At 45.2% G+C, this 22,167-nt stretch overlaps 1 protein-coding gene across 1 annotated transcript in view; it reads left to right on the plus strand.

Annotated features, from left to right (window-relative positions):
* Window positions 1-22,167, plus strand: part of LOC137632796 (large ribosomal subunit protein uL3m-like) — a 43,025-nt gene that overhangs the window by 1,816 nt on the left and 19,042 nt on the right. The window contains exons 2-4 of the mRNA XM_068364884.1: window positions 7,195-7,288; window positions 10,495-10,701; window positions 17,999-18,121. Coding sequence (XP_068220985.1) covers window positions 7,195-7,288; window positions 10,495-10,701; window positions 17,999-18,121 — 424 coding nt within the window. The remainder of the gene's footprint in view (window positions 1-7,194; window positions 7,289-10,494; window positions 10,702-17,998; window positions 18,122-22,167) is intronic.

Below are 22,167 nucleotides of genomic sequence, written 5' to 3' on the forward strand. Positions count from 1 at the left end.
GGATCCTGCTTTTCCAATTAGGGTTGTAGCTTAGCTAGTAATAATGATGATAATTACAGTTTTCATCTTTTTGTCAGCTTTAACCCATTTCTGTATGGGGTCGCCATTATGAATGAGTCATCTCCATTGATTGCTGTTCAGTGCTTCGTTTTCGTCAATACCTTTTCGTAGCAAATCTATACCCAACACAATCACACCATCTCTTTCTTGGTCTTCCTTTCCGCCTCCTACCCTAAACTTTCAACATGGTGTTCATCTCTTCATAACAAGTGTTCATACCATGGAAGCCTTCTCTGCTGTATTTTCTTTGACCCTTCAACTACCTTTGTTGATCCTCTTATATACTGGTACTCATTTCAAATCCTATCCACTATTTTTACTCCCAACATCCATCTTGGCATTCTAATTTCTGCTACATCCATCTTCTCTGTTTTCCTCATACTTGCTGTTTTTCAATATTAATCTTACCCGGTGATCATGTAGCTGCAGCTCTGCTGCCCGACAGAAAAAACCTACGGGCGGGATACGCCAGCGATCGCTATACAGGTGGGGGTGTACAACAACAGCGCCATCTGTCGAGTAGGTACTCCAGTACTTCTTGTCAACAAAGAACCAATTTTCTCTCTGTCGTGCCACCGGCAAGACCTACTTGATACGCTGTTGTTTCTGGAGTTGATTTTCACGCTATTTGGTGATGTATTCTCTCTAGTTATTAGCTTTCGCTGTACAGGAGTTATCATCAATACCTTATCAAGCTTTATTGATTAGATTTTGGATTATTTGTTGACGACTTGGATAGATTTTGGATTTCCCCCTTTGACTTTTTCAAGATGTCTGACCCTACTCAAGTCCCCAAGTACAGGCAGTGTAGCGCTAGGGACTGTTCTAGGCGTCTTCCGAAGGCCTCTATAGATCCTCACACCGTTTGTTCCAATTGTAGGGGTAAAGCCTGTCAATTGGAAGATCGATGTGAGGAATGCGCTGGGCTTTCGGAATTCGATTTTCAAGAATTCCTTAAGAATGCACGTAGGCTAGAGAAGGATAGGATCAGGAGGAGTTCGTCTCGCTCTTTTGATTTTTCCTCTCCCCATGCCCCACAACCTATTCCTTCCCCTGTAGTGGTTACACCCGACCCTTCTACTAGCTCTCAGCAACCCTCGATGGCGGACATGATGCGTGCCATTCAGGCTCTTGGTGACAGAGTTGAGTCATTAGCGAATGACCGCAATCAACTCTTGGCCGACGTCAAAGAGTTGAAGGAGAAAAGTGCAGTGGGAAGTGTAGTGAGTGCAAGTGCTGTGAAAAGTGTCAGTGTTACGCATGAGGGTGCATCTGTTCGTGCCAGTCGTCCTCCCAGTCCGGGACCTCTTGCAAGCTCCCAAGCCCAGGGGAGAAGCAATGTCGAAGGACCAAAGGGTTCGACAGGCCTTGATCAGCGTACAGATGTACCCTCAGTGGTTGCGGACGTATCTTGCAGAGATCGTCCCACCCACAAACAGACGAGTGAGCCCATTCATTCCTCGTCTGCGGAAGAAGTTTCTCGTCAGAAACGCTGGACCAAGGTCTCACGACCTCTCAAGCGCAAGGTCCCTTCCGAGCGAGTCCAACGGCCCAGGTGTAGCCACTGGGTCAGTTCGGACTCGCCGCAGTCTTCCGAAGACTGCACACCTCCCAAGAGAGGTAGAGTGGTTCCGCAGCAGGCAATCACTCCGTCTGTTGCCGCACCAACCGCTGTAGACCCTAAGTGGTCTTTGCTGCAGTCTATGCAGACTCAGCTAGCTTCCTTCATGCAGGAGTATCGTGCTGAGAAGGTTGACGCTGCACCCGTTAACCTACAACCTGCCACGGTTGTGCGCTCAGCTGACACTGCGGCTGCCTGCTCCCACACTCCGGCTGTGAGAGCTCCACCACCGATGCGCAGTCGACCCTGCCAGACGCATGTTGACGTTAGCCGACGTGCGGCACCCTCCGTTGACATGCGTGAGCTACCGCATCAGCAGTGGGAAGGTGCTGTCAAGCTGCCGTGTTTTGACGCAATGCGGCAGTCTCCGCAACCCACGGCAGTCCCCTCCACGCACCACCACTCCGCTTTTGTTGTTGCCAGCTCTCAGACTGACCAGCAGCGGCATGATGTTGGATCCAGTGCAGCTACGCATGCACCCGTGCTGCCGGATTCAGCCGTTCAGCTTTCTTCTCCTCCTTTGCCGCTTCCTCCTCAGCATTCGGATGAAGGAATCTCTGATGACGACGAAGCTGCGCATTTGGACGATCAACACTCCGACATAGATGAACCCAAGACTACGCCTCCCTCCTTAGACTTTAGGAAAGTCCTTGCCCTGTTTAAGGAGTTGTATCCGGACCAGTTTGTGTCTGCAGCCCCTCGCTCACCTCCCTCTGAGTTCGCTTTAGGCATGCAGTCAGCAGCTCCTGCCTTTACGAAGCTCGTACTCGCGCGCTCATCCAAGAGAGCTTTAAGGGTACTGGGAGAGTGGTTGCAGGCCAAGAAGCAACTTGGGAAGACATCCTTCATCTTTCCCCCGACCAAGCTTGCTTCCAAATCTAGCGTCTGGTATGCCACGGGAGAAGTTCTCGGCTTGGGAGTTCCTGCCTCTGCCCAGGGCGACTTCTCAAGTCTGGTAGACTCTCCCCGCAGACTGGATATGAGACGCTCCAAGATTTGCTGGACCTTTTCGGACATGGACCATCTTTTGAAGGGAGTTTTCCGTGCGTTTGAGATCTTCAACTTCCTGGACTGGTGTTTGGGAGCGTTGAGCAGAAAGACCTCCCCTTCGGATAAGGACTCTGCCATGCTCATCATGTCATGCATGGACAAAGCCATTCGGGATGGGTCTGGCGAGCTTGCGGCTTCTTTCGTGTCTGGAGTTCTTAAGAAGCGAGATCACCTTTGCTCCTTCTTGTCGGCGGGGATCACACCATGTCAGAAGTCAGAGCTGATGTTTGCTCCGCTATCCAAGTGTCTCTTTCCTGAAGAGCTGATCAAGGGGATTGCCGCCTCGTTGATCCAGAAAGACACCCATGACCTGGTGGCGTCATCCGCACGTAAAGTCACAGCTTTACCTTCCGTGCCTAGACCTAGGATGGACACACCAGCGTCTAGGTTCATTCCGCCCTTTCGTGGCAGAACCTCCAGCAGAGGAGGTACCCGTGCTGATAGTCAACGTGGCAAAAAGAAGAAGGGTTCCAAGTCCTCAAAAGGCAGAGTCTGACTGCCATCTTCTCCAGACAGCAGTGGGAGCCAGGCTCAAGAACTACTGGCAGGCCTGGGAGAACAGGGGTGCAGACGCACAGTCTGTGAAGTTGCTCAGAGAGGGGTACAGGATTCCATTCTTGCGCAAGCCCCCTCTAGCAACAACTCCCATCGACCTCTCTCCCAGGTACAGAGAGGAGGACAAGAGGCTAGCTTTACAGCAAGAGGTGTCTCTCTTGCTACAAAAGGGAGCGGTAGTCATAGTCTGGGACCATCAATCCCCGGGCTTCTACAACCGTCTCTTCTTAGTAGCGAAGAAGACAGGAGGGTGGAGACCGGTGCTGGACGTCAGTGCTCTAAATGTCTTTGTCACCAAGCAGACGTTCACCATGGAGACGACGAAGTCGGTGCCAGCATCGGTCAGGAAGGAAGACTGGATGGTCTCGTTAGACCTAAAGGACGCGTACTTTCACGTCCCCATCCACCCAGATTCCCAACCTTTCCTAAGGTTCGTCTTTGGGAAGGTGGTTTACCAGTTCCAAGCCCTGTGCTTTGGCCTAAGCACGGCACCTCTAGTGTTTACCAAACTGATGAGGAATATTGCCAAATTCCTGCATTTAGCAGACATCAGAGCCTCCCTCTATTTGGACGACTGGCTTTTAAGAGCTGCGTCAAGTCGTCGCTGTCTGGAGAATCTCAAATGGACTATGGATCTGACCAAGGAATTGGGTCTCCTGGTCAATATAGAAAAGTCCCAACTCGTCCCATCCCAAACTATAGTCTATCTAGGTATGGAGATTCAGAGTCAAGCTTTTCGGGCTTTTCCGTCGGCCCCCAGAATCAGTCAAGCCCAAGAATGCATCCAGAGCATGCTGAAAAGGAACCGATGTTCAGTCAGACAGTGGATGAGTCTAATAGGGACCCTTTCATCGCTGGACCAGTTCATCGCGTTAGGGAGACTCCACCTCCGACCCCTTCAGTATCACCTAGCTGCTCACTGGAGAAAGGACATGACGTTAGAAGCGGTCTCAGTTCCTATATCCGAAGAGATGAAGTCTGCACTGACTTGGTGGAAGAACAACATTCTTCTCAAGGAAGGTCTACCACTGGCTGTTCAGACCCCCGACCACCTTCTCTTCTCGGACGCATCGGACACGGGCTGGGGTGCGACACTGGACGGTCGGGAATGCTCGGGCACGTGGAATCCGGATCAAAGAGCACTACACATCAACTGCAAGGAGCTACTGGCAGTTCATCTGGCCTTGAGAAGCTTCAAGTCCCTCCTTCTAGGCAAGGTGGTGGAGGTGAACTCCGACAACACTACAGCCTTGGCGTACATCTCCAAGCAAGGAGGGACTCATTCGATGACGTTGTTCGAGATCGCAAGGGACCTCCTCACCTGGTCAAGAGATCGAAAGATATCGCTTGTAACGAGGTTCATTCAAGGCGACATGAATGTCATGGCAGACCGCCTCAGCCGGAAGGGTCAGATCATCCCTACAGAATGGACCCTTCACAAGAATGTTTGCAACAGACTATGGGCCCTGTGGGGTCAGCCCACCATAGATCTGTTCGCTACCTCGATGACCAAGAGGCTCCCAAATTATTGCTCACCGATTCCGGACCCAGCAGCAGTTCACGTAGATACCTTTCTTCTGGATTGGTCCCATCTAGACCTTTATGCGTTCCCCCCGTTCAAGATTGTCAACAAGGTACTGCAGAAGTTCGCCTCTCACGAAGGGACAAGGTTGACGTTGGTTGCTCCCCTCTGGCCCGCGAGAGAATGGTTCACCGAGGTACTGCAATGGCTAGTAGACGTTCCCAGGACTCTTCCTCTAAGAGTGGACCTTCTGCGTCAGCCGCACGTAAAGAAGGTACACCCAAGCCTCCACGCTCTTCGTCTGACTGCCTTCAGACTATCGAAAGACTCTCAAGAGCTAGAGGCTTTTCGAAGGAGGCAGCCAGAGCGATTGCCAGAGCAAGGAGGACATCCACTCTCAAGGTCTACCAGTCAAAATGGGAAGTCTTCCGAAGCTGGTGCAAGGTGAATTCAGTATCCTCAACCAGTACCTCTGTAACGCAGATAGCTGACTTCCTTTTACACCTAAGGAAGGTAAGATCCCTATCAGCTCCTACGATCAAAGGTTACAGAAGCATGTTGGCAGCAGTCTTCCGCCTCAGAGGCTTAGATCTTTCCAACAACAAAGATCTACAGGACCTCCTTAAGTCTTTTGAGACCTCAAAGGAGCGTCGGTTAGCCACACCAGGTTGGAACTTAGACGTGGTTTTAAGGTTCCTGATGTCAGCAAGGTTCGAACCGCTTCAATCAGCCTCTTTTAAAGATCTCACTTTGAAGACTCTTTTCCTCGTTTGCTTAGCAACAGCTAAAAGAGTCAGTGAGATACACGCCTTCAGCAGGAACATAGGATTTACATCTGAAACAGCTACATGTTCCTTACAGCTTGGTTTTTTAGCTAAAAACGAACTCCCTTCTCGTCCTTGCCCCAAATCGTTCGAGATTCCAAGTCTGTCCAGTTTGGTTGGAAACGAACAAGAGAGAGTACTATGCCCAGTAAGAGCTCTTAAGTACTATTTAAGACGTACGAAGCCATTACGAGGACAATCAGAAGCTTTATGGTGTTCTATTAAGAAACCTGCTTTACCGATGTCGAAGAACGCAGTTTCTTATTACATCAGACTTTTGATTAGAGAAGCCCATTCTCATCTGAATGAGGAAGACCATGCTTTGCTGAAGGTAAGGACACATGAAGTTAGAGCTGTCGCTACTTCAGTGGCCTTCAAACAAAACAGATCTCTGCAGAGTGTAATGGATGCAACCTATTGGAGAAGCAAGTCAGTGTTCGCATCATTTTACCTTAAAGATGTACAGTCTCTTTACGAGAACTGCTACACCCTGGGACCATTCGTAGCAGCGAGTGCAGTAGTAGGTGAGGGCTCAACCACTACATTCCCATAATCCCATAACCTTTTTTAATCTTTCTCTTGAAATGCTTTTTATTGTTGTTTTTGGGTTGTACGGAAGGCTAAGAAGCCTTTCGCATCCTGGTTGATTTGGCGGGTGGTCAAATTCTTTCTTGAGAAGCGCCTAGATTAGAGGTTGTGATGAGGTCCTTTAGTATGGGTTGCAGCCCTTCATACTTCAGCACTTAGGAGTCGCTCAGTATCCTAAGAGGATCGCGAGGCTCAGTAAGGAAGACGTACTTAAAAAGGCAGAGTAATGGTTCAAGTCGACTTCCTTACCAGGTACTTATTAATTTTATGTCTGTTATTTTGAATAACTGCTAAAATGAAATACGGGATACTTAGCTTCTAATGTTAACATGTATGCTGGTCTCCACCCACCCCCCTGGGTGTGAATCAGCTACATGATCACCGGGTAAGATTAATATTGAAAAATTTTATTTTCCTTAGTAAAATAAATTTTTGAATATACTTACCCGGTGATCATGAATTAAAAGACCCTCCCTTCCTCCCCATAGAGACCCAGTGGACCGAGGAGAAAATTGGTTCTTTGTTGACAAGAAGTACTGGAGTACCTACTCGACAGATGGCGCTGTTGTTGTACACCCCCACCTGTATAGCGATCGCTGGCGTATCCCGCCCGTAGGTTTTTTCTGTCGGGCAGCAGAGCTGCAGCTACATGATCACCGGGTAAGTATATTCAAAAATTTATTTTACTAAGGAAAATAACATTTCTGTTCCATATAATATAGCTGGTCTTACAACTGTCCAATGAAACTCTCCCTTCAATCTCAGAGGAACCTTCATGTCACAGAGAACCCCAGACCTCCATTTGTTGCATCTTGCCTGGATCTGATATTATGAGTAGTAATAGTATTAATTTTTATTTTTATTATAATTAACCTCTTGTTATGTAATCAATCAGTCATACAAATGTCAGTACAGTACTGTATATCTCTCTTGCAGCAAAACATTCTAGAAAAATTACTTTCTATTTCTTTCAGGCAGTTGCCAGCTGTTACACAAGTCCGATGGATGTCTCGTATGAAAGTAAGACGTACCATGCCTCCTTTCTGGCTACCAAAAATCACCAGAACAGTACGTTGATAAGTTACAGCTTTTTGGTTGTAGTTAGATATTTAAGTAGTTCCTGTAGGATTAAACACTTTCAGCCTGAAGTTTACAAATTCAGTGTACTTGAAAGGGCTTTATGTCAGGAGCATTACATTAATCTGCTTGTAATGTTCATCTATTCTTTATTGCCCTAATACTGTAATACCTGTTTGTATCTTAATCTGGATAATGATACATGAATTATTTTTAAACCCCATTGTTATTGCCCTTTTAAAGTGACTGAAGAGATTATGTGTATACTGTATCTGCAATGTAGCTTAGTTCATGGTCAGTAATTTGGTAATTCATGGTTGTCAAAAAAAAAAAAAAATCTAGGCATTGTAAATTTTATGTAATTGAGGGGTTTTTAAGATTTGAAGTATTGGACTTCGTATTATTTCTTCATGATTTTGTCAATGATTAAATTATTCTGTACTTGCAGCTTGATATTTTTTTGATTTATGTAGCTCTCAGAATGTAATTTGTGTGTGTGAGAAATTTAAAGAAAGCAACCAGAGTAATAGGTTATAAATGCATAAGATATTTGTTTATATGTGCATAGAGTTTTTCATCCTTTGAAATAGTGACATGTCTATAGCGTTGCTGGAATGGTCATTTTATCATTCTCAAGCTCGTTGGTAATGACAGGTGCCGCGATGGAAAGGCCCACCTACTCAGCTAACACAGAATATCAATTCTTTTACCTTGGCTGCTACGGGCGCTGCTCCCTTGACTAAGTAATTTCTTACTTCCATTTGTGATGAGCGTACTTTTTCTTTTTTTTGTGAGCATTCTCTCTCGTAAGAGGAAGACCTCTGAAAGGTAAGCATGTGTTGATGTGATTTTGTCCTATTAGTTTAAAAACATTTGAAACCCCATTTGTTGCGTACCTTTTTGAGGGGGTGACTGTAAGCAGCCATTCCTCGTAGAGAGTATTGTTGGCTCTCTTCTGTCATAGAGAGTATTGTTTGCACTCTTCTGATCAGCAAAACAACGAACTTGGCATAACTTGTCTCGTTTTGTGGTAGTTTCTCTGTTTCAGGAGTGTTACCAGAATCAGACCAGTCCCCTATACCTGCATGCCCTATGATGAACATTACTTGCATGTAAAAGGTTCTACCTAGACTGATCTCCAGCACTGTATGGTAGGCCTATATAGGTATTCACACTACCTCCTACCTTAGATGGCAGGATGTCAGAAAGCCTCAAATCAATCAATCAATCAATCCTCAAACTGAAACGAAAGTCACATATAGACTAATAATTTCAGGGTCGTTTAGCTATGCGATTGTGAACCTGGTGTGGCAGCCACCACTGTTTCATCAGTTGAAGGTAAATGGTCCTTCCCTGACCAATCTCCCGTATGGTAGGGTAGGCCGAAGTGGATGTTAGTCACGCTGCTCCTTTCATCTGTTCTAATGGCTGATTAGTCATATATATGACTGATTATTAGTGCCACGGCCGATTACCCATGCTGGCAGTCGATCATCTGGCTATTGGCTTAACGAGACCTATCACCGCATGGGCCAGGTGATTGAGGAGATTGAGCACCTCCTCTCCCTTTTTACCTGGATGATGCAGTATTGCTTTAGTTTGGTACTTCCTAAAGGAGGGAATACCATTACTTGGTACCGTTCCTGCATGTTAGTGCACTAGTCTCTGCTCTGGGCTTCTGTGCACCGAGCTGACATGACCAGAGCTGTTTACCAGAGGGAAGTATATGTACTGCTCGTTCTCTCTGACTGCAGGGGATGTATCTCAGACTTGTAACGAGAGCATTCACGATCCAATTCAATGTCTGCTTCCTGATTATATGTTCCTGGATCTATTTTGGATTTGATTGTTCCTATTCTAGGGAGAAGAATCAATTCCCAGAATGGGTTGAGGAATGTATAGTCTCTGGCCTTGAAGTAATATTGATTTACTGGTTAATGGACCTGGTAGCACCTTATGGGAGGAGACAATAGGTCCTTTAAGGATTTGATATTTTTGGACTCCTCGTCTATCTCTCAAGAAGGTGACGTTGAGGCAGTAGTGGAACGAGATGCCTCCATCCACCATGTAGTATCCTTGAGTTGCTCTGATCTTTTGATCGAGATTGCAGCCATGTCAGTTGGTTTTCTTTGGAGGAAGATCCGGGCCTTCTCCAAATCCCTGCAATGATCACTAGTAGCTTCTTTCTCAAATATGGGGTGAACTCAGCCTCACCAATTCTTACTCCTCTTAGCCTCATTTAAGTAGGGGTTTTAGGAGGAAGGAGGGTGGGAAGAGTGATACAGAAATATGTTCCCTATTGTCAGTAGGGGGATGTCTTATCCTGCACAATCCGTATCGATTTTCCATTTAAATCCGTTCCAGACCTACCTTTCAGGTTCCATCTATGGACATGAGACAGGTGGAATAATCCTGGATTTCTGTTCTGGGAGTCTTTTATGACCTTGGCTAGTCCTCTCCTGTCGGCTCTTCAATGATTGGTCACAGGCGTGGAGCACTAATCTGTACTCTCTGCTGAACCTGTACTTGTCAGGCTATGTTCAACTGGATCTTTTGCTCCTCAATAGGCCTTCAGAGAGGAAGACTTTTGCTTTTGGTAAGTCTAAGAACTTGTGTCTTTCTCTCTCCATATTAGCGTTCATTTCTGATCCTGTACAGTGTTTATTTTTGTAGTCTTAGTTAGTACAACAATTTTATCATCATAATGAACTCTTTAAGTTACAGGCTACATGAATGAATGTATTCATAAAAAGGAAAACTTAGGGATTTATGACTCATTCTTTTAACTACTGTACTCTACCATATTTATTATTATAAAAGATTACTGTTATGTATTTGTTATTAATAACTTGTTACGTAACTACAAAGGGATTTGCCGTGTTCTGAGTTATTTGCAGGTGGTGCGGCTTGTATTCCTTATAACTATTTACGTGTGATTTCAAGTTGAATTATTTTAAATTTATGAAAGGGATTAAAGGCTATCATTTTATTTAATAGATTCCTTCCAATTTCTAAAGCTGTAGGAAAATATCGATCAATGCTTTTTTTTTGAGAAGAGAAGAATCATGAATATGTTTTGCGATACAGTACTCTAATTTGACAGAATATAGGGGAATTGAATTTGGTAGATCCCAGTTTCCTGATTATGCACCATACTATTTTGAAAAGATATTTTGAACTTTTTTTTTTCTCAACAGATGTATCCAGAAAACATTACCCCTGAGAATCAAGCATTTGTAAGTGAGGTAGTTGCCAATGAGTATTCATCACCGTTAAAGGCTGTCCCATGGGAGAGAGGTCAGTGGAACGAAAAAGTACGCCGATGTGGTGTCATTGCACGTAAAATTGGGGTCTATCCAATGTGGAAGAAAGATGGAACTAAACTTTTAACAACTTTACTACAGGTAATTTTTGTTATTATTATTATTATTATTATTATTATTATTATTATTATTATTATTATTTATAGCCACGCTACAACTCTAGTTAGAAAAGCATACCTAATCATACTAATGTAGCCTTTTTGGCAATCCTTTTTTTGTTTGGGAGTATGTGCTGGTGATGCTTCCCCATAATGTATACAGTATGTGGGTGGAGTAGGGTATTGTACGTTTTTGTTCCCATAGTAGCAAACCCGTTATTTATGTGGATATTCTTTGAGCGGCAGCTGGAGGTAGCCATTAAACTTTAATTGCGAGGTGGCAACCCTGCCTAACCACTTGAGCCGGTAGGCTGGGGATGGCTTGGGGGGCTACCCAGCTGCCTCTATACAGTATATACTCTCACAGCAGTGAGAGACGTCACTTTTTCTTTTGGCTCAGTAGAGATCGGATGTGTCCACTCTCCTCCTGACTGTCATTGAACTTTTTCAATTCTGCTTTCTCTTTTCAGGTGTGCGTGTTTTCTCTTGAAGATCGCCTACATCATGCGAACCTGTCCAGGGCACGAAGGTGCTGCATGTGGGACCTTCATGTCGTCGTTGGAGACCGACCCACACTCATTGTGTCGTACTTGCCAAGGGCATCAATGCGAGCAGGGTTCGCCCTGCGTAGAGTGTAGGGAGTGGTATGCCTCCCAATGGGAGAAATTTGGGAGGTCCTGGGACCTTGTCATCCCCTAACCCTCAACCTACAGTTTCTCCCCACAGGAACCTGCAGGTTGCAGGTGTGGATCTTCTGGGGACCAGCGCTCTTACCATCAGCAGCACGAAAGGATGAGCATCACCATCGCCTCGCCCTTCTGGACTCTCTTCTGATCGCCGTTCGCGATGGGAAGAACTTATGGATCGTAGGTCATCACGATCCGAACGCTCTTCTTCTAGAAGGCGGTCACGCTTTAGAGCCTCGCACTCACGAGACCACAGGTCTCAGTACTCTCCTCGAAGGCGTTCCTCTTTACAAGGTCGAGTCATGGGATTGCGTTCTACACGATCGTGAGCAAAGTCTAGATCTAAGTTCAGACGCTCGCGTTCTATATCTCTGAGAATTGCGCTCGTGCTCACAAGGACGACACTCATGTTCACGAGGGTGGTGTTCACATTCGCGAGGGTACCGTTCACGAGAACAACGTTCTCGATCGTGAGGCTGAAGCTGATATTCACGAGCTAGGCATTCGCGTCCTTCACGCCGTTCTCGAACGAGAACTAGACGCTCTGGTTCTCGAGCATCTTGTTCGCGATCTCGAACCGCACGTTTGCAATCAAGGTCTAGACGTTCCTCATCTAGAGGTAGAGGTAGGAGTATGCGCAGTCCATCAGCACGTAGCCCCTCAACTAGACCGTCCAAACGACCTTGGACCGGACCTGAAGATGAGTTTGACCATTCTTCTAACAGGCATCCTGCTAAACCCCCAGTGCATTTCACTGCCTGGGGATTTTTAGCAAAGCGTTCACCTACGCGACTCTCAGAAATGCGTCCCGCTGTTACGTGTTCTCCATCGAGAGTAGTCCCTACTCAGAGGCCTCCTCTGCCAACTTTGTCGGACGTAGGTGCTTCTCTGGGGCAGCAGGAAGGCGCTAGACTTTCCTCTCCCTCTGTGGCTCCTGTTGCGAGCACTTCCGCTCGTGAATCACGTCAGTTGATGCGTGAAACTCGCGATTTTGCACATGAATCTCACGATGTCACGAGTAAATTGGCGATTTCCGCGAGCAATTCACGAACAGATGTGTTGGAACCGTGAGCAAGTGCGGTTCCAACACCTTCGCTCGTCCCTCTGCGTCTTCCCCCTTCAGCTGAAGACCAACACTCTTCCCAGAATTATTCAAGGAGCCCCCTAATCGGTTCGCGAATGTTCCTGTTAGTCCGGACCTTCCTTCGCATCCGAAGAAACGTGTTCCTCTGCCTCAGAGGTTGTCACTTCCGTCAACTGGAGCTCCTTCTGGGGTTCCACCCAAAGGACACACTCCTAGGGAATTCCAGGGTATACCTAGGGGCACAGAGCTTCCTCCATGGGTGAGCACCTTTATGACCACCCTCGTAAAGACTGAATAGGGCTCCTCCACCGCCACAGCCTCCAACTGTCTCAGTCAAGGCAACCCCTAGGATCCCCCTGGAACCCTCGTTGGGTTCATCAGTTGGGAGTCAGGACCCTAAAAGGGGGTCGACTTCGGAAAGAGCGCGCAGATCACCTCCACCCCGATTGCATGCTGAAGACCCTGTTCCTTCTGATTCTTTTATGGCCAAGTTACCCTTTAGGCCAGTGAAGGTAAAAGAGGTCATAACGAAGAAGCAGAAGATAAGGATGAGAGGCGTAACACCACCTCACGCCGATATCATGCATCCTAGGACGAGTAGGGACATAAGCTTGCCCAGGGAGATCACAATCCATCCCTTCAACCCTCAAGACATCGAGGTATTGCCTCCAGACAAGCGTCCAGTTTCTGTTGCTCCTCCAGAGGAGGAGCCTCCAGCTCCTGTTGCCAAGGCTTCGTTTAGTGCCTCGAAGACCTCGCAGGTTCCCCCCCCCCAAGACTGCGGAGGAACGTCCTGTGCATAGTGAGGTGAAGGACTCTGAGATGAAACCTAAGAACGCTGTGGCACGGAAAGCTGGACTGACTGAGGCACATAGGCGGTCCCCTATGGCGGGCCCACCCAGTGATTCTGTTGATGACCCTGACCTACCCAAGGCTCTGGATGTGAGCCTGGAGTTGGACGACCCCTTAGACTCGAAGGATGGGAATCTTCCAAAGGCGGCCAGTCCGAACTATCACTCCAAACAGGAGAGACGTGAGTTGGAACATACCTTTTGGCTGGTCCTCGCAGGGCCATCAACAGGCTGTCCACTCCTGGTTCCACCATCCAGGAAAGGAAGGATAGGGTTCGTTTTACAAAGGAAGTATTACGAAATCAAAGGAGAACCGTATTCCACCAAGACCTCGAAGGGGAATCACATTCCACCATGACCCTCAACCCTTTGGTAGAGTCTCTTACGAAGGGCGGTCCCTCTTAAACCTTCTCCTCTCTGAAGGCCTCCCTCTCGGCAGTTGAGCTCCTGAACATAGAGAGAGGTGCGAAGTGGAGTACTCCATGCAGGCTGCTTTGTGGCTTGATCTGTGTTTGGGACCCTTATGCTTCATGGTTTGCTCCCACGATCTTTCGAAAAAGTCGGCCAGGAAGACTTTTGAGTCCTTCCTGTTGTCAGGTACTTGGTCTCTTGAGTTTCTGTCTCAACAGGTTGTCAACCTGTGGGCGAATGCTATCCTCAAGAGAAGGGATACCGTTATAGATTGGTTCCACAAGCAGGTGCCAAAAGTGGAGGTCTCTCGGTTGAGGAATTCCACCCTCGAGGGTTCATCTCTCTTCATTCTTGAAGAGATAGAGAGGGCTGCTGAGCGATTGAGAAAATCGTCCAACAATTCTCTCCTCCACAGCCCTATGACATTGTGGACCTATGGTAGACCTTCCCAGTCTTCTCAGCCTCAGCAAGCACCTTCCTCTACTCACCAGTCAACTTATAGGTCCTCTGGACCTTCCAAGTTGAAGCGGCACTTTCAGTCCAAGGGACAGAAGGGGTCCAAGTCCTTTAGAGGAAAGAGGGGAGGAAAGGGAGGTGGCCGAGGTGGTCACTCCCAGTAGGAATGGCATTCTTCATCACCTACCACCTGTGGGAGGATGCATACAGTGCCGCTGGCACAGGTGGCAGCTTCACGGGGCAGATCCCTGGACGGTCGAAGTGATCGCCCTAGGGTATCTCGTCCCGTCCGTTCAATCTCTCCCTCCTCTGACTCTGGATCCACACAGGAGCTGGCCCTCAGGGCCGAAGTCCAGACCATGCTGCAGAAAGGTGCTCTCCAAAAGGTCGCGGACTGGTCTCCAGGCTTCAACAGTCGAATTTTTCGGGTGAAAAAGGCAACTGGAGACTGGAGATCAGTCATCAATCTCTCCCCTCTGAACAAGGTTGTTCAACAGACTCAGTTCAGAATGGAGACGGCAGACACGTCATCCAAGCGGTTTGTCCAAGGGACTTCATGTGCACACTGGATCTGAAGGACGCATTCTTTCAGATCCCAATCCATAAATCTTCAAGGAAGTATCTGAGATTCATACACAAGGAAAAGACATACCAGCTCATAGTTCTATGCTCGATCTCACGTCAGCTCCTCAGGTATTCACTAGTGTTCGCCCTAGTGTCATGTAGGGCTCACAGGAACGGCATCTGTCTTCTCAGATATCAGGACGACTGGCTGATCCTAGCAGACTCGGAGACAATCCTGCTTTGTCACCGGGACATGCTTCTCGAATTTTGTCAGTACCTGGGGTTTCTGATAAATCACGAGAAGTCATTACTGCAACCTTCACAGAGACTGGTATACCTCGGTATGGTCATAGACACCGTCCTAGAGAAAGTCTTCCCTTCAGATGAAAGAGTACACAGATGCATCAAAGGAATGGTGGGGGGCTCAAATGCTGTACCTTACGATCTCCGGCCTTTGGTCAGAGTCAGTAAGGTACCAGCACATAAATCTTCTAGAGATGAGAGCAGCCTACCTAACTCTTCATCAGTTCCAACAGTTGCTGGCAGGTCACTCTGTGGTGTTGATGAGCGACAACACCACAGTAGTGGCTTCTATAAACAAACAGTGCGGTACCTTTTCACACCCTCTATGCCATCTTGCAGTAAAGATCCTCAGATGGTCCGAAGAACATTCGGTGTCTCTATCAGCTCGATTCATTCCCGGCAAGAGGAATGTGCTCGCGGAAAATCTGAACAGAGCGACTCAGATAGTAGGCTCCGAATGGCCTTTGAATCCTCAGGTCAGATAGCCAACAATGTCCTGACTTTGTGGGGTTCCCCGACTGTAGACCTGTTGGCAACATCTCTGAACAGCAAGCTTCTGCTGTTCTGTTCTCCAGTCCCAGACCCTCAGGCTCTATGGCAAGATGCTTTCCAACAACGGTAGGACAACATCGACGTGTACGCCTTTCCCCTGTTTTGTCTGATGAGAAGACTGCTCAACAAGACCAGAGCATCCTAAGATCTAATAATGACCCTTGTAGCTCCGCTATGATATCATGCAGAGTGGTTTCCGGACCTCCTGCAACTTCTAGTAGATCTGCCAAGAGAAGCCCCTCCACGACCAAATCTACTCAAACAACCACACAAGAACATCTTCCACAAGATCTTGCAGTCGCTTCGACTTCACGTGTGGAGACTATACAGCGTCTCCTCTCTCAAAAGGGCTTTCCGCGACAAGTTGCGGAGTGAATGTCCGGATACTTGCGTAAGTTCTCAGCCTCGGTCTACCAGGCTAAATGGAGAGTATTCTGTGGTTGGTGTCGTGGAAGGAATATCTCTCCACTCGATGCCACTATTCCAGTAAGAGCTGAGTTTTGTGTGCCTTTGGGAGGAAAAACTCCTTTCAATCTTGGGGGTGAAAGGCTATCGCTCAGCCTTAAGCCTTGCCTTTAAGCTGAAAGGAGTAGATATTTCCTCTTCGTTGGAGCTTTCTTTACTCATACGGAGTTATGAGATCACTTCCCCTAGTCATAGATTAGGCCTCCTCCTTGGAATGTGGTTTGTGCCTCGAGTTCCTTGAAATGACCTCTTTATGAACCATTACGCCATGCAACTGACCGAAATCTCACTTTGAAGATGGGGTTCCTGCTCGCTTTAGCCTCGGCAAAGAGACTCTGTGAACTTCATGGCCTCTCGTATGAAATCACTCATTCAAGGGGATGGGGGGAAGTGACACTCACCTTTGTCCCTGAGTTTATTGCTAAGACTCAAAATCCAGAGGTGCTGGACCATAGATTCAGACCCTTTCAAATTGCGAGTCTTCGTTCTGTAACCAATGACCCAGATCAGTTGTTACTATGCCCAGTGAGGAGTTTGAAATACTATCTTAAATGCACTGCAGCAATACGGCCCAGACTAACACCTCTGTTTGTTAGTGCAGGTAGAGTAAAACGGAAGATCACCAAAAACACGGTTTCCTCCTGAGTTTCCCAAGTCGTCGAAAGGGCTTTGGCCCCAGATCCTCCTCAGGCTCGTCGACCTAGAGCCCACGATGTCAGGGGAATCAGTACTTCCCTAGCATTCAAGTGCAACTTTTCCATGTTGCAAGTTCTCCAAGCTGGCGTGTGGAAGAGGCAGACCACCTTCACAGCCCATTACTTAAAAGACGTGGCCCACAGGAGACTCATTACGTTCACTATCGGTCCTGTGGTGACTGCTCAACAAGTGGTTTAAGATACCTCAAGCTCCTCGATGGAAAAAGTAGCAGTTGGTTGAGGGCACTGGTTACCCAGTTAAAACTTGGATGAATAAGAAGAATGTCTGGCTTTCCTTTCTTCATCATCCCCTCCCTTGAGGTACAGCACCATGGGTCCCTCTGGAAGCTGGCATCAACCTCTGCAGGTAATTATCACTTCCCATGCGTAGCCTAGTATAAGTTATAAAATTGTTATACTGTGCACTTCCCCATTGCTTTCTGCGAGGGAGCAATGGGATATGTCTTGATTGTTTCCTATATAAACTCAAAGACGTTCATACAAACAACAACCTCTATTTTACTGCATTGCCACTCCACGAGTATACTCACTTTGTATATTTCAGCGAGGTGTGAAAGTTTTCCCTAGACCACAGTCATATACTGTGCTAGGTAAAACCGGGTCAATGTCCATGCCAGATCTAGGTCTTCCACCCACCTAAGAGTGAGTCATCCGCATAAATAATGGAACAAATGACAAATTTGGCCCGCCATCACCTGCCCCCCAGAAATCCTGCCTGCAATAAAAAGTGACGTCTCTCACCGCTGTGAGAGTATGTCTAGAGGTGGCTGGGTACCCCCCAACCACTCCCAGCCTACCCGCTCAAGCGGTTAGGCAGGGTTGCCACCTTGAAATTAAAGTCTAATGGCTACCTCCTGCTACCGCTGAAAGAATATCCACATAAATAACTCCAGGTTTGTATTAGTTAGGGAAAAACACAAATTATCTCCGAATTTGTCATATTTACCATGCAATATATACTAGTACAGTATACATAATCATCTATAAAAATTGCTATTTTGACTGGAGTTTACTTTGAAACAGAATAATTCATTGTGTCAAAGGGTTTTGGGATATCTATCATACCTTCAGTAGTATGTACTGTATATTATTTTGATTACTATTTGTAGCCATTTATTAACAATTTTTTTTTTAATGATTACTATTCCTCATTGAAAAGCACACAATATAGTCTTGATATTTTTCTTGGCAGGTGTCAGATAATCATGTGATAAGATATATTCCCCCAGAAGATATGGCAACTAGCTACTTTAACAAGAGAACTGGGAATGTTGCTGGCCTTGTCGTTGGTGCAGATTCACTTGACCCAAGAGAGGTAAGCATACAGTGCTTTGATAGAATGAATTTTTTATATAGATATGATAATTGTATATTTCAGCCCATTCCTGTGTGATTCAGGTGTATTCCATCAAAACCAGTCAAGCAGTTGTAGAGGAGAAAGTTAACAAAGAAAGAAGGCCAGCTGGAAGTAGTTTGAAAAACTCTTAACATAATTTTTTTTCTCTGAACATCCCCTGGTGTTGATATTGCTTCTCTCTGGATTCTTGGTTATTAAAATCTATTTATCATAGGTTTTAGTTTCTAACTTTTTTAATTAATAAGGTTTATTATACTAGCATATATTTTCTACCAAATTTATTCAGGCCAGCTCTGTAGGAGTCAAGTTTGGCTCTCTGGGCTAGTAAATATCCACCCCTTTAATATTAATAATTTTCTTTTAACCCTAAAAAAAAATCATTTTTTGTTTCCTTAGACCTTAGCAAAGTAATGAGACAATCTAGCAGTTAATGGGAATAAACCAATGGACTGGGCAAGCCATACTACCTTTGTCTTCTGTCTATGCATCGCTGTCATGTTGAAATGACAGGCCCATACTCCAGATGTTCTGGATTTGTTAGTACAGTAATACCTCGGCATTCAACCATAATTCGTTCCAAAAAGGTAGTCAAATACTGATGTTTTAATACCGAATTATTATTTCTCATTACATAAATATAGAAGTTAATAATTTGCTAGTAGCAAGACATTAGCATAAAAAAGTGATGGAATGATGTAGATTTTACACAAACATTAAATACAATAAGACATATAAAACTCTCAATAAAAATAAAAACATTAGAAGTTATCTTAACATAAGAAAACTTGTTGCGATATGACAGATTAAGTAAGTGGATGGTAGTGTGGGGAGGAATGAAGGAGTTATTGCTGGGAGGGAGAATCCCCTTCCATAAAAACATCTAATAATTGAGGTTCGGGGTTTTTTTTTCCCTTCTCTGTCGCTTTGGGGAAGGATTTTTTTAATTAAAAATTGACACAATGTTAGTTACTTTTGCCTTTGTTGCAGAATAAAGTAATGCGACATAACATTATCATTGAAAAGGTTTACAGTCCTGTTGGTTACTACAGTATCAGGATGGGTTCTTACAACAAAAGCTTGAACTTTCCTCCCACTTTATACACTTTTCTTTAATAACTGAAATGGGGATATCCTCCTTCCCTTCCTCCTCCCTCGTCAACATCATCATTGTACCTCCAAGCCTGTGCTTTGTCCCAAGGAAACAATGTCATTCACAGTTTTGTCATTAGTACTAAAGCCCTCAAAATCTTGCCCTGGTACACACTCGGGCCAGAGTTTCCTCCAGGCTGAGTTCATAGTACGGTAGGTCACTTGGTTCCACGCATTATCAATAAAGTTAACGCAATTAAGAATATGAAATTGAGTTTTCCAAAATTCTTTCAAAGTTAGTCGAGTATCATTACTGACTTCAAATCACTTCCGAAACAAGGCTTTATTATATAATTTCTTGCAATTACAAATGACCTGTTGATCCATGGGTTGTAGCAAAGGAGTTGTGTTTGGCGGAAGTTATTTAACTTGAATAAAGTCTAACTCATTGACTAAATCTTCATCCAGTCCTGGAGAGTGAACAGGATTATTATTTTACAAGAGATGGCATTTTAGTGGTAAGTTCATTTCTTGCAAATATGCTTGCACACTCGGCAGCCTGCCTAGCTTTCCACCAGTTCCATCAGTTGCTGGCTGGTCACTCTGTGGTGTTGATGAGCGCCAACACCACAGTGGTGGCTTATATAAACAAACAAGGAGGTACCTTTTTGCTGCCCATATGCCATCTTGTAGTAGAGGTTATACGATGGTCAGAAGATCATTTGGTGTCCCTCTCAGCTCGTTTCATTCTGGGGAAGAGGAATGTGCTTGCAGACAACCTGAACAGAGTGACTCAGATGGTGGCCCCTGAATGGTCTTTGAATACTCTGATAGCCAAGAAAGACCTGACTTTGTGTGGGTTCCCCAACTGTGCACCTGTTTGCAATGTCCCTGAATTTCAGGCTTTTGTTGTATTGCTCCCATGGGCGACCCTTGCGACCAGGTAAGGACAGGTTTTTAGCAGCAAACTATCGACCTATAGCATTGACATCTTGTTAATGTAAAATGATGAAGAAGATGGTCAATGCAAGGCTGATGTGGTACCTTGAAAAGAAGGGTATTTTATCACCCATTCAATGTGGATTCAGAAAAATGCACTCAACGACTGATGTGTTGATACGACTTGAGTCCTCTATTTGTAAAGCTTTTGTTTCCTAACAGCAGCATGTGACAGTCTTTTTTTTACCTTGAAAAGGCATATGATACCACATGGAGATATGGTATACTAAAGACAATTCATGAATTAGGATTAAGAGGAGAGCTACCACTATTTATTCAGTCATTTCTATCACATAGAGTTTTTCAAGTGAGAGTGGGGGAAACTCTATCAGAGAGTAAATGTCAGGAAGAAGGAGTTTCTCAGGGTAGTGTGCTGAGTGTAACCCTGTTTGCACTAACAATTAATGGGATATCCTCAGTCATACCCCGGGATGTTCTCTCAACGTTATTTGTGGATGATCTCTCCATATCATTTGCTGGAACTAGAATGGCAATGGTTGAGAGAAAACTACAACTCTCAATGGACAAAATTATCCAGTGGGCCAATATGAATGGATTAAAGTTTTCGACAAGTAAAACTACTATTGTCCATTTTTGTCGTATCCAGGGAGTACATCCAGACCTGGATATATACATTAAAGGTCAATGTATCCCATGTGTAAGTGAAGCAAAATTTTTAGGTTTGATATTTTATCACTTAAAAGTGTTAAAAGGCTTTGAATCTTTTAAAAGTATTGTCCCATACATCATGGGGGCAGACCGCAATACTATTTTAAAATTATAAAAGGCCTTGATTTTCTCCAAAATTAGTTATGGAGGTGAAATATACTGTTCAGCCATCCCAAGCCGATTAAAGATATTAGATTCAATACATCATGCTGGTATTAGATTGTCCACGGGAGCGTTAAGAACTTCGCCTATCACAAGTCTCCTTGTTGATGCTGGAGAATTACCTCTAGACCTTTACCAAAAGTCTTCTATTGTTTGGTATTGGTTTAGGTTGCAAAGACTCCCTAACTCTTTACCCTTTCAGACTGCAAGCCTTGTAAGACACACATCATACTTTGAGTTGCACCTTAAATCTCCTCAACCTTATGGGTTTTGGGTGAAACAATTTTTAAACAGTCCGAATATAATTAGAAGTAAGGTGCTTACATTTAAGGTAATTAGAAGTAAGGTGCTTACATTTAAGGTATCATCAGTGCCTCCATGGAAATTACCGGAGATATCTTTTTGTAAATATTTTATTGGAGTTAAGAAGAATATGACTGACTTAGAATCTAGGTCTCTTTTTATGGAACATGTTGCAGAACATAGGGGATCAACTTTTATATACACTGATGGCTCCAAATCTGATGCTGGCGTTGGATTTGGAGTACATAGTAATGGTTTTAATTGTAGAGGTGCACTTCCTCCAACAGCTTCCATATTTACTGCCGAACTGTATGGCATGCTAACCGCTATTGAGAAAATAGCGTTGGAGAAGGAGGGTAATTTTACCATTTTTAGTGATGCAAGGAATGTCCTTCAAGCTTTAGAAGTTTTTAATTCTAGTAACCCTCTAGTTTTAGAGGTTTTAGAATTGCTTTTTATTATTGGTCGGAGAGGTATAATGGTTCGATTTTGTTGAGTTCCAGCACATGCAGGTATGTCTGGGAATGAGAAGGCAGATTTACTGGCGAAGAATGCTGCATCCAAGTTGCTACCAAGAAGGTATCCCATTCCCTGTAATGATTTCCTACCTAACATCAAGAAATAGTTTCGTAATAATTGGCAACAGCACTGGGATAGTCTAGATGACAATAAGATTGGAGAGGTAACAAATGTCATATCTCCTTGGAGGTATAACATGATGCCCCGAAAGTGGGAGACGTCTCTTTGTCGTCTCTGCATTGGTCACACTCGGTTGACACACG

The sequence above is a fragment of the Palaemon carinicauda genome, chromosome 42, assembly GCF_036898095.1.
Source record: "Palaemon carinicauda isolate YSFRI2023 chromosome 42, ASM3689809v2, whole genome shotgun sequence".
In the NCBI taxonomy this organism is placed as follows: Eukaryota; Metazoa; Arthropoda; class Malacostraca; order Decapoda; family Palaemonidae; genus Palaemon; species Palaemon carinicauda.